General features: G+C 35.8%; 1 protein-coding gene across 6 annotated transcripts in view; it reads right to left on the bottom strand.

Moving 5' to 3' along the window:
- Nucleotides 1–12860, bottom strand: part of ABCD3 (ATP binding cassette subfamily D member 3) — a 167289-nt gene that overhangs the window by 35217 nt on the left and 119212 nt on the right. For 5 of the 6 annotated variants that reach the window (XM_045036227.1, XM_045036226.1, XM_045036228.1 and 2 more), the window contains 2 exons: nucleotides 8496–8594; nucleotides 4600–4688 (listed from right to left, as the gene is read on the bottom strand). In XM_045036227.1, coding sequence (XP_044892162.1) covers nucleotides 4600–4661 — 62 coding nt within the window. In that variant the 5' untranslated portion in view covers nucleotides 4662–4688; nucleotides 8496–8594. The remainder of the gene's footprint in view (nucleotides 1–4599; nucleotides 4689–8495; nucleotides 8595–12860) is intronic. The other variant, XM_045036230.1, reaches the window with a different exon arrangement.

Genomic DNA, 12860 nt, shown 5'->3' with positions numbered 1-12860 from the left:
TTTGAGACTCTTTTTTTTTTTTTTTTTTTTTTTTTTTAGGAGAAATACATGAATCTAAACCTCCGTGGCAGAGGCAAAAAGGAAAAGACAGATAAACCAATTTACAATGTGGCATTAGTACCGAGTTAGAGGAATGTGTTATTTTTCAAATAAAACTTTCATATTATGAATTCACATTTAAAAGATGTTAAATTTAACCAAAGATCAAAGATCTCATACACAGAAGCTCAAAAATATTTATCAAGGAGAAAATTAACAATTAACTTTAAAATGACCATTTCACAATTGATGAATATGGGTTAAGAGTGTAAGGAAGCTCCTTGCACTGTTCTTGCAACTCTTCTGTACGTTTAAATAGTATCAAAATAATATGTTATTTAGAAACCCTTAAGTAGTTTTGTTTTTCATTTTTTTTCTACATCTCAAAACTACATTTTAAAACTGAGTACCCGGGGCGCCTGGGTGGCGCAGTCGGTTAAGCGTCCGACTTCAGCCAGGTCACGATCTCGCGGTCTGTGAGTTCGAGCCCCGCGTCAGGCTCTGGGCTGATGGCTCAGAGCCTGGAGCCTGTTTCCGATTCTGTGTCTCCCTCTCTCTCTGCCCCTCCCCCGTTCATGCTCTGTCTCTCTCTGTCCCAAAATAAATTAAAAAAAATAAAAAAAAAAAAAAAAGTTGAAAAAAAAAAAAAACGGAGTACCCAACAAATTGATTACTCTATCTAACAGAATTATAACCTGGCTTATGCCAGATAATAATCTTCCTCCTGTCCATCATCACCAAATAATGTACCACCTACTCTTGGCAATGCATTTTCTCCAGGGCATTAAGTCTGTGAGAAAACTAATATCAGTGTCTATTCAGTTAAAGTTGGAAATCCATAGTTTATAAGAGTAAATATTATTTTAGATTACAAAACGTGAAATCACAAAATGTAAATAAAAGGGGAAAAAAGTTTACGAAATAAACTACTTTTCCTATACTATACCAAGGTTGTGCAAGGTTATTTATAGATAATATGTAACTTTCTACACAGATAGCTAATAAGTTCATAGTGTTTATAACCTGCACATTTTTTTGCTGTTAAGTATTTAACAATGCTGTAATTGGTGAGACTGTATTTTTATTAATAGATATGGCATTTAGGTAATAAAGTCATCAAAGGAAAAACTATAAATTCTACAATCATGTAAAAGGGTATAAATGTCTTCTCTACGTTATACAAAAGACTCAAATTACTTAGGCACACAGCCCATATAAACAGAACTTAGCAATAAAATTGATCCTCCAAAGCTGATATGCTAGCAGCAATGAATAAACACTTATGTTTATGACAAACTTCTTAGAATTTTTTAGTGAATTCCTCACTAGAGTACACACACAAAAATGACCACTCTCTGTAAAACACTATTCAGGAAGACCAGACCGTCAATAAGCCCTCAACTTGGCTTCCTTCAGCCCTCACTTTTAAATGTGAATAGAGAGGCAAGAGTGACAGAGTTGCTAACATAAACAACAAAGATGAGAACAAAAGGCCAAGAAGGAAACAGAAACAATGCAGGGAGACAGGGAGAGAGTGAGAGTGACAGTGAGAGAGAAAAGACAGACAGACAGACAGACAGACAGAGAAAGAAAAAAGAAGGGAAAGAAAGGAAGAAGGGAGGAAAGAAAAAAGGAAAGAAAAGTCACACACTTGAAAGAATGACTGCTCTAAAAATGAACATCCATACAAAAAGATAACTCTTGGAAATAAAATTATGACAAATACAGATTCACTGGATGATACAGTAAAAGGAAATTTCCCTGAAAATGTCAGAGATGAAAACAGTAGAGAAATTATAAGAATCAGATGATCAGTCTAGGGTTCCAACACTCAAGTAATAAGGATTCCAGAAAAAAGGGAGAGAAAAAAATTTTTCAAAAGCACAAGAAAATATCTCAGAATGCAGAATGAGTTCCTCAAATTGAAAAAAGCTCACCTATGGGGTGCGTGGGTGGCTCAGTCAATTAAGCATCTGGCTCTTGGTTTCAGCTCAGGTCATGATCTCACCGTTTGTGAGTTCGAACCCTGCATCAGGCTCTGTGCTGACAGCGCTTGGGACCTGCTTGGAATTCTCCCTTTCTCTCTGCCCCTTGCCTGCTCGCTCTGTCTCTTTCAAAAATAAATAAATACATTTTAAAGAAAGAAAGAAAAGAACCCACCTAGTGGGACACCTGGGTGGCTCAGTCACTTAAGCATCTGACTAGATCTCAGCTCAGGTCTTGATCTCGGGGTTGTGAGTTCAAGCCCCACCGTTAGACTCTGCGCTGGGCATGAAGCCTACCTGGGGAGGGGAGGGGAGAAAAAGGCCCACCTAGTGCCCAGAACAATGAAAAAAAAAATTCACAGCAATATTCAGTAAAATTCCCAAATACAGCAATACGTGAACAATAAAAAAATGATAATAAAAGCTTCTATAGGGACTTAAAATAGATGTTCTGCCAAGGAAGGGCAATCTGCACAAGAATGGGCCTCCACACCCAACATGGCAGCTAGACCAGCAGTGTTTAACCATGGCTGCAAATCAGAATCACTGGGATGTTTCAAAAAGTAATGACTAATTGAATCAGAATGTGTAGGGGTGAGCCCAGATATTATTCCTTCTCAAAATTCCCCAGATGATTCAAATCATCCTGCAACCAAGGTTGAGAACTGCCAAGCTCTACAGAAGATAACAAACAGGTGATGTTTTCAAAATTCTAACAAAAAATGAATTCCAAGTTGGAATGCATTAATAGCTAAATTATCAGTCAAGTTTAAGAGGAGAAGAAAGACTATCAGATCTACAAGGAAGGCCTCAAAAATTTACTTCCCTGGTATCCTTTCTCAGAAAAAGACTGCACCTGCCAAAATGAGAAAGTAAACTAAGGAAGAGGGAGACAAAGGATTCAGAAAACAGGTTATTTAATGCAAAAGAGAAAGATAAAGGAAATTCCCAAGATCATGATACAAGCAAATTCAAAAAGGACTGCTATTTAGTGAGCCTAAAGTGCAATCAATACTGAGTAGAGCAGGAAGACAAGAAATTGACAAGAGGTATGAGGTGCAGTGGAAATAGAGATAAAAACCAAATCCTGGTGTGCAGGACCATATTACAACACTGTAAAGATTTTACAGTTTGTCAGGAAGTCTGAGCCGAATTAGTAAGAAGTAGGCAAAGAACTAAGGCAAACAAACAAAAACTTGTGATTTTTAAATGCCAGGAAAAACAAAAAGTTGTACATAAAAGAAACTACCAAAGTGCAGCATGTAGCTCAGCGGTAAACAGTCAAAATCACGTAAACAATAAATTCTGACTTAACAATAAATGAGGTAGAACATGAGAGGGTGAGCACGGGTAGGAGTATAAAAGAGCAAATTCTCATCTTCCAAAGTAGGAAATAAATGCATGTTCTCTAACACTGAAAAATCTAGGACAGTAACATAAGTTACACTGAAACGCAGAGACAGAGATGAAATGGTAAAAACAAAAGAAAAGAAAAGAACTGACTCTGGGAGCGACAGTTAAAGTGGAAGAATGGGGCACAGGACTGGTGTGTTTATGACTAAGTCCAGTTCATGTACTCCTTTTTAAGCTCTTGTTCACGTACTACTCTGATTAAAAGAAAAAGACAGGGGACTGACCACAGGTTTCAGGGAGACTTGTGTCGACTACAAGAGCCCACACAATTACGCATGTTCTAAGACGTGTAGTTGGGGCTTTAGTCCTTTGCAAATGACTTTCTGTATTCTCCTAGAGAGATGAGTCAGAACAAGGGCACAAAGCATTCTTTCTCATCCTATAAATCCTGAGAAGCAAATCGAGAAAGAAAAAAAAAAAAAAAATCAACCCTTATTTCAAAATTTGGGAACATTAAAAAATTTTAAGTACTGTCATTCAAAATGAACGAATTTAGATTAATTAAGTACTTTAAGAAATTCTCCGATAAAATATTGCACACTAGGAAATAGAATTCCAAGAAAAATATTTTACTCTGATGTTCAAATTGGTATCATAAGGAGTAAAATCTTTATTAAGATAAATGTTAATATCCCAGCTGTTACTGTTTTTAAATTCAAAATGATCAAATGTAGTGATAATATGCAGAAAGACTATATTGAAAAAAACATAATAAAGCACTAACTTCAAAAATTGAAGAAAATGTCTAAGAATTGTCTTCTTCTTTCCAGTAAACATTCTCAATGTGATTCCCTGAAATGCTCTGATCTTTTCCTCCAAATCATCTGATTAATTTCAAATATCCAACTTGGTGACTTTTTTAAACCCCTATTACAGCATTTAATACACTGCCTTTTAATTTGTTTATTTGTCCCGAGCCCTGTATAAACTGTCAGCTCTGCAGGGCTTGGTACAGAGTCTCTCCTGCTCACCAATATATCCCTATCACAGAGTAGCATGGTGCCTGGCACATGGGAAACACTCATTTAAGTAAATGAACAAATACATCACCTGAGTTAAATATTTATATGTAATTTAGAATCTATTTCTTGCTTAAGATAATGTTATATAGGAGACAAATTAGTATTTTATACATATAGGAGGAAGGTGAATAGAAAAGTACCTTTCAATGAGTGTCCCATTTTGAATCATCCAAACATCACAGTATGTTCGAGACACCAGCATAACAGCAATAAGTATCAAGTAACCTGTCTAAAATAAACCAGGCACAGTAAATTAAATTAATGCATTTTTAAAGGTTAAAAGAAACATTACTTTGGTGAAGATTTTTGATTTCTAAATTCAAATCTTTATTCTAGCTTTAATACAGAAGCTGACATTTTACCTACAGGTAATTTTTAAATATAATTTTAAAAGAATTTAAAAATACAAATGAAAAAAGCCTTATAAATCATTCAATCTAACTGTCATCCAGAATTCAAAAGTGAATCCCAGGCAGGTCAAACGACTTCCCTTCATACAATTAGCCAATAACAGAAGGTAGCAGTAGAACTTAAATTACCTGAGGCACAGTGTATTATGATTGTCCTGTACTGTGAATACACAAGTGTAATAAAGAAAAAGGACAGTAACTTTTTAAAGTTAAAGTTACTGAGCCCCTGCCCTCAATTTAGTTATTTACACATAAAATAAGAAATAAAGTAAGATTTACATATAAAATAAGAAATAAAAAATAAGAAAACAGAGCATAGGAGACAAGTATATTTCCATCGCTTCATGTGATAAGTGGCAGGACAGGAAGGCCTGGGGTGGCAAAAGAGGGTTATGACATTAGGAACAAATCAAATAGACCAAGGAAAACAAAGGAGAGAATGAGGATTATGAGTAAAGAAAGATGAAGGATTTAATGGGAAACAGAAAATAGATTAAAACCATATGAATAATGGTATTGCATATCCAGCAGAATTTACCAGTGTTAAGCTACTGTAAGCCTCTAAGTAGAACAAAATGTGAAAAAGTGTCATTTAGGGGACATTACTTAAACAATGCTGTGGAAAACAGATCACCGAGGGGAAAAGATGAGAGACTGAGTGAGGAGTCAACTCTCTCTCTGCGAGATGAGAGCCTACCCTCCAACCTCCAACACACACACCATTCAAAGCTGACCCCACTTAAATCTTCTAAACTGGAAGAATAATGACAGTAACATAGAAGCTCAAGTCAGGGAAGAGGACATGTGGCAGCAGGGACATTTGTTGGATAATGTATTTAAAGTCAAAGATATGGAGTTGAGTGGCAACTGCAACTATTATTTATGTAAATTTTACAAAACAAATAGTTTTTTAAAAAGGTGAAGGTACTCAAAATACAGCACTTTACGTGAAGACGAGGCAGGGAGTCATAAACACAGAATAACGAAACCACAAGAAAAGACAATGTCAAATAAAGTCTGTGTAACTGAGCAGTGAAAGCTGCTACCCCAACATCTGCCAGAAAGCAAAGATACCATCTTCCTACACTCTTCACCATCTGAAAGTTAGGTATGCAACTGGCAACAGAAGAATCTCTTCATTTCAATAAACACTATGGGCAGATGTCACTTTAACTGTAATGCTAACTTTCAATTCAGATCTTAAACACAATTTCGATCCTAAATTAATCACTGACATATAAAGGAAACACTAGACAAAGATAGTTTCTTTTTTCCTTCATTTTATGCTCTTGGCTTAATTTTTCCCTGAAATAAGTACCAACCTGACTTGGCTCACTTTAGCAAAATCTGGCAAACTTTGATTACTGACACTCCTGAAGCACTTTTCTACAATGAAGCCCTTAGAATCACTACTATTCCCACGGTTAATGGGTCTGTGAACATGTCATAAACTAAAGATCTGCACTGATTTAGGCAGTCCTTTACCTCATGATATAGATCAACTTCCATATATTCATATGCAGTATTATCATTTCTCTATTTCCTAAATCAGTTAGTCTCTCTATCCCTACTTCCAATCTCCTGTGATTTCTATGGGAGTTTACTTCACTTTGGTGAACTGGGGTTAAACTTGGATTTTTATATTTCTCAAAGATAGCGTGTAAAATGACTCTGCAGCATGGCTAGGCCTAGACAAAGCTGTGAGGTTGGCCAATTTAGGCCCTTCTTATCTTCCTTACTAATTCCCGGAGACCCATCCAATGTCTCACATTCATTTTACGCTCAGCAAACCCTTGCTAAAAGGTCAAATAAGTACTGAACTGCTAACTCATAAGAGGGGAATATACAAATCTTTCCAGAGAAGTTTGTATTTTAAATAAGAATTCTTCAGTCAGGTGGTTGGAGAATGAGAAAACTTCACAAGAAGATACTGAGCATGAAGCTACTTTTTATCAATATGTGTTTTTGCTGGGGTAGAGGGCAGGACGTCATAGACATGAGGTCATGAAAGCACAAGAGCACAGAGCCTGACTACAAAATAGCAAAGAATATTCTAAGCAGATGATACTGAAAGACAGGTCAAAGTCAGGTTGTGACTTACCCTACAAAACACTCAAAAATAAAGAAAGGAGCAGATTTAAAAAGTGTCAGGGTGATCTCATTTTTATTAAAATATGTACTATACACCAAAATAACAACAGAAGTTCTGAGAGGCTAACAGGTACCAAGAAGAAAAAAATCTACCTGCATTTTCCAATTTTTCTTCAAGGAACATGTATTATCTCTATCTTATTTGGGGGGAAAATGCTACTAAATTATTTTTTACAGTTGCATAACGGTGGAATCCACAAGCCACCATGCCAAAGTGAAGTAGAAAGAGAGCAAGTCCAGTGTGACGAAGGAATGTGCATTCTCTTTGGGGATTACAGTGCACTGGGAACTTCCTATCTTTTTCTTGCTATTCACAGATTATAAGGCTAATGGTTTTTAAAATGTGAACAATGGAAAACACGTTTCAAGAAAATAAATTTGGCAGAGAAGATAAAAAGGGGAGCTTCTTTGAAGTGAAACTAACTAAAGAACACTACAATATCCAGGTTAAGAATATTCAGAATGAAAAATGATCCAATCCCAGTGACTGAAAAGATGAATTATGGGAAAGAGAGTGAAAGGTAATGATATTTCTAGTGGTACAGACGGTGACTAAAGATGGAGAACACAGCATTATCTTATTTTTTAATCATTAAAAATACTCCTCAAATAATGATAAAGGTAATACTGATTAAAAGGGCAAAGGAAAAGATAATAAAAACTTATTCCTAGAACCAGCTCACTTCCTGAAACTACTGGGAGAATTCATATATCATTTTGGGCATCTCAAAAACATATTTAATCAAATACAAAAGCATAACCCTCAAACATATTCCATCCATAAATCAATGTGACTTGTTAATATCTCAATGATATAAAAATGTTTGTCTTTCTAAATTTAATCTTGTTTTTATTAACAGAATTTAGCTATAAGAAAACAATACGGGGGCACTTGGGTGGCTCAGTTGGTTAAGCATCTGACTCAACTTCAGCACAGCTCATGGTCTCACGGTCATGGGATTAAGCCCCGTACCAGGCTCCTCCAAGATTGTTTAGGATATTCATTCTTTCTCTTTCTCTTTCTCTTTCTCTTTCTCTTTCTCTTTCTCTTTCTCTCTCTCTCTTTCTCTCTCTCTCTCTCTCTCTCTCTCTCTCTCTCCCTCTCCCTCTCCCTCTCCCTCTCCCCCCTCCCCTCTCCCCGCCCCTCCCCAGCTCAAGTGCACACGCACCCTCTCTGTCTCCCTCAAATTAATGAAAAATACAACAACACCATTTAAGGTAGCTGCAGTGAAGCACTCTATCTAGCATGTCACACAAAATATAATGAATATTTCATAAACAAGAGAAAACTATTTAAAAACTGGCACCAAACAACAAGAGTACTTACATGACAGGAGATGATTAAAAAAAAATTAAAATTTAGTAGTAGTCTTCATTACCTACACAGAAAACATCTGACCTGTAGAATAACAAAAGCTATTGGTCTGATCTCATGTAACCTCAAAAGTTAAACAATATAATTTCATGAGACTTACCTCTTTACAAAATGTTCTAGGGACCACGATTCTCAGAATCCGTGTGAGTCTTAAAAGAAACACCTTGTCCACCACAGCTCGCTCTTTTTTCCCCTCTTTCTACATTAAAACAAAAAAAGTTTTAAGATATTTATAACAAATAAGATTAAAGAACCACATTTCATCGAAGTCAGTAGTAACAATTATCAAAATGGATATTGCATTCAGAGAGTGCAAACTTGCACTGCTCTTCAAACATGCTTTCAAGAAAATAAAATGTTATCAGAAACTGAATAAAGAAGTGAGAAGTTCTGGGCCACGGGAATATCCGGGAGAACACTGCAAGCAGAAGAAACAGCAAGTGTAAAATGCCAAGGTGAAAGCTCATTTAGTTGCTTGAGGAACAACGAAATGGCAATCTGGCTGGAACTAGAAGCAAAGGATAGAAGCAGAAGATGAGATCAGAGAGACAGCTAAGAAATGGTCAAGTACTTACTATTATCCACTTCCTGATTAACAGTAGAATGTTTTTAAAATCCTGAACAGGAATTTTCCTGGTATTAATTACCGGGAACTTTTAGTTTCCTATATTTATCATTTAGCATTTCCAACATGCAATCTACCAACTCACTCTCTCTTCCTCGTAAACTCTAAGACAAGGTACCTTTACTCCTACAGCTCACATTCTAACAGGAGAAATACAGATAAAAATAAACCAATAAATTGTTACAGGTACACTAGGCAGGACCAGAAGAAAAAGACGGATTCAGGTAGGATGAAAGCAAGAGCTCTTTGGGGAGGTGACATTTAAGCTGCGACATAAAGTGAAGCCATGTGGTAACTTTGGGACAGGAGGGTAGTCAAGCACAGGGAACACCAAACACAAAAACCCAGCGTCGAGAATTAAAATTAGTGCGTACACCAAAGAGCAAGAGTGTAGAAATGCTAAAGCAAAGAGAATAAAAATGAGAAAAGCTGAAGAGGTTGACATGGCCTGCAAAAGACAGACCCCTGAGGCCACAGTAAGGACTTAGAGTTTATTGCCAGTGTAGTGGGAAACCACTGAAGAAACTTAAGAGCAGTGATTAATCTTACCATCCTCAGACATTTCTTCTTTTAAGTGTTTGCAAGGATAAAGAAAATGTAAGATGAACTGGGTATGGTAGAGGCTATTTACTTTATTACCCCTGGACTGTTTGGAAGAATATACAGGAGAAACTTCCTGCAGTAGGCAACACACACCAGAAGGATCCCATCCCCTCCCTAGACCCTTCCCCACTTCCCATAATCAAAGTTACTTATTTGTTAACTACTAGGCTCTTGATAAACAATACCCATGGTATAGTAAATTCTATAGTTAAACTTTAGTGTAAATATGTTTCATCTAAGCTGATGAACCTTATATTTTATATAATCTTATATTTATAGTGCCTTATATTTTATATAATCTTAACAGGCACTGACTGCATTACAGAACTGTAAACCAAGAAAGGAAGTCTGAAGGCGCTGTATTTGTACAGTTACATCAGGAAGACTAAGATGGGTAACAATCAGCCTACCATGTTACTGCTAGAACAGAGCTTAGGTCTTTCAAACCTTATGAAGGTTCCAAAACTCGTTCTACTGAATTAGAGGCCCAGTCTACTTCATTCACACATGCATGCATTCATTCAATAAATACTCACTCAGTCCCAGGCACTGTTCTGAATGATGTGGATACACCAGTAAGTAAAACAGACCAAACGTGCTACTTACAGTCTATTTGGTTTTTTAAATATATTTTTTAATGTTTTTATTTATTTTTGAGAGAGAGCGAGTGGGAATGGGTTAGGGGCGGGAGACTGAGAGAGAATCTGAAGCAGGCTCTGCACGGACAGCAGCAAGCCCAACGTGGGACTCAAATTCATGAACCGTGAGATCATGGCCTGAGCCAAAGTGGGATGCTTAACCAACTGAGCCACTCAGGCACCCCCAGTCTATTTACTTTAGCTAGCTTATTCTTCTCAAGCTAAACCCTACAACTTCAACTGAAATCCCCCTTTTTACTTCCCCCAACTGACAAAATATAGGAAGAAAAAAATAAAGACAAGGCAATAGATATCAACTGCCTTTAAAAAAAAAAGTTAAAACTTATACTGTCACTGCCTCCCTACCACACCTCACTGCACATGTAGTCAATACCTTGAATAACCAGAGTAGTAATAAATTAAATGGCCATCTTCTGACTTAAACAGAGGATTACCTATTTCTAGTTGCTTTCAAAAAACGATCTAGGGAAAACAACGAGGACAGTTTTAGAAAAGTTATAAGAAAGTCACATTGAAGCACTTTAAAATCTTAACAGCTACTTGGTATATAATTCTTCCTCCTCTTTTATTACTGCTCCTATTGTCACCACTCCTAACCCATAAGCTTTCTGAAAGCCTGACTTGATTTGCATTTCATTTCAAGCCATGAAGGAACTGCATACATACTTCCTAAAGTCATCACCGCATGTTTTGCAAAGACACCCCTGGACTAGAAGGCTGGCTCAGAAAGGCTGAAGACGTACCAAAATGCTCTACCAGTCTTGACACGTAATAAAACTCATACCTGAAACCAATCTAAAGGAGAGCATCTACAGAGACAGTACATTTCATAAACACTATCAGCCCATCCTATGAATTCACTTCAATTTCACAATTGACTTTCCCCACCTGGAACTTCCCACTATTTCTTTAAAAATACAAAAAAACACTCTGAGGTTACAAATTTAAAACTTAAATTATAGAAAAAGCAAACCATTAGATAAAGACCATTTAAATAATGAAAGAAAAATGCAACCAGAAAATAATGTACCTAACACTCAGGAGGAACTAGGTCAAAGGACAAAAAGAAGTTCCAACTGATGTGCCAATCAACTCAGAAAGGTGAGATGAACTAGAATGAACTAAAATAGATGTTTGAAACAGCAAATAAAATAAAGGTCATATGGCGCTGACAAGAGTGTAAGCATTCCGGTATATTGTTGGGAAAGTGCAAATTGATACAACTATCATGTAATACCTATAATAGCAACTAACAAAATGTAAAACGTACACGGGCTGTAAAATGTAAAATAACTCAGCATATTTACTTTTAGGAACTTATCCTATTGGTGTTCCTGCACATATGCTTAAACACATAAATGAAAAACATCTGCACACCGTATATTATCATAAAATCAAAACCTAAATATGCATCAATAATGATATAGTATATAAATTATAGAAAATTTATGCAATGAAAATTCTACACACCTGTAAAAAAGGAAGCAGCTCCTATTTATACAACAAAATACTACAGAGCAGTTACATTAACTAGATCTTCAGCTATCAACACAGACATTAACATTGAAACTAAAAAACATTAAGCTGAAAAAAAGTAGAATGATACATCCATGATTCAATTTATAGAATTTTTAATATGCAAAATAGTTCTACTTACACTAACGTTTATGAAGATACACATACATACAAACACCCCATCAGTATAAAACATGCATGGGAATGCTAAATTCCCCATTTGCATTTATGGTTCCCCATAAACACAGTACTGTGTTTACCTTTATATATTTTGAGTTTTATGTCATGTATACTGCCATCAAAATTAAAGAAGTATTTTTAAATCAACTCAACTATGTCTTTATACTACTGTGTAACTCTATTAAATCTTCTTCTTAAATCCCATGTCTTGTGAAAATTGTACCATCCCACCAAACATTATAAAAAAATTTCAATGAAAAAAACATTCCCTTTTTAACTGCTTTCCCTCCTAAGTAACACATTAACTACAGAAAAATTAAAAAGTCTGAAGAGCAAAAATAAGGAGCCTATACCTATCATTTAGAGACATCAACTACCAGGCAAATATCCCACCAGATTTCATTTCAGCATATATGTATGTATGTGTATATGTGCTCACTTCCTATAAATTTTACAAATGTAGTATAAGTGTGCATACTGTATTATATCCCTTTGTCAACTATTTAATCTAACATAAAGTTACCTTGCTCACACTATACAATGAGCAAATAAGTATATGCTAAAAAAAAGTTATACAAAAACAGAAATTAAAGAATCAGTGAATGAATTTAGCTGTAATGACAAGTTTTAATGATGTCCTAGAACTTGATATGATACGATGCAGATGGTAGATATAACTAAGATAATTAAGGTTTGATTACTCAGATATAATTTAGATATGAGATTATGAAGATAGAAATATGCCAGACATTGAGATAAACAAACCTTGTCCCATTCTTCACAGTCAGAGAAAAAGATCACAGAAACCAAAGAACAGCAATTTTGACATCAATCTCTGGAATATTCAGAGAATAGACATTATATGGAAGATCTGGCTACATTA

The sequence above is a fragment of the Felis catus genome, chromosome C1 (genome assembly GCF_018350175.1).
Source record: "Felis catus isolate Fca126 chromosome C1, F.catus_Fca126_mat1.0, whole genome shotgun sequence".
In the NCBI taxonomy this organism is placed as follows: domain Eukaryota; kingdom Metazoa; phylum Chordata; class Mammalia; order Carnivora; family Felidae; genus Felis; species Felis catus.
Note: the sequence above shows the minus strand (reverse complement) of the source record. Positions and strands in the feature narration are given on the sequence as shown.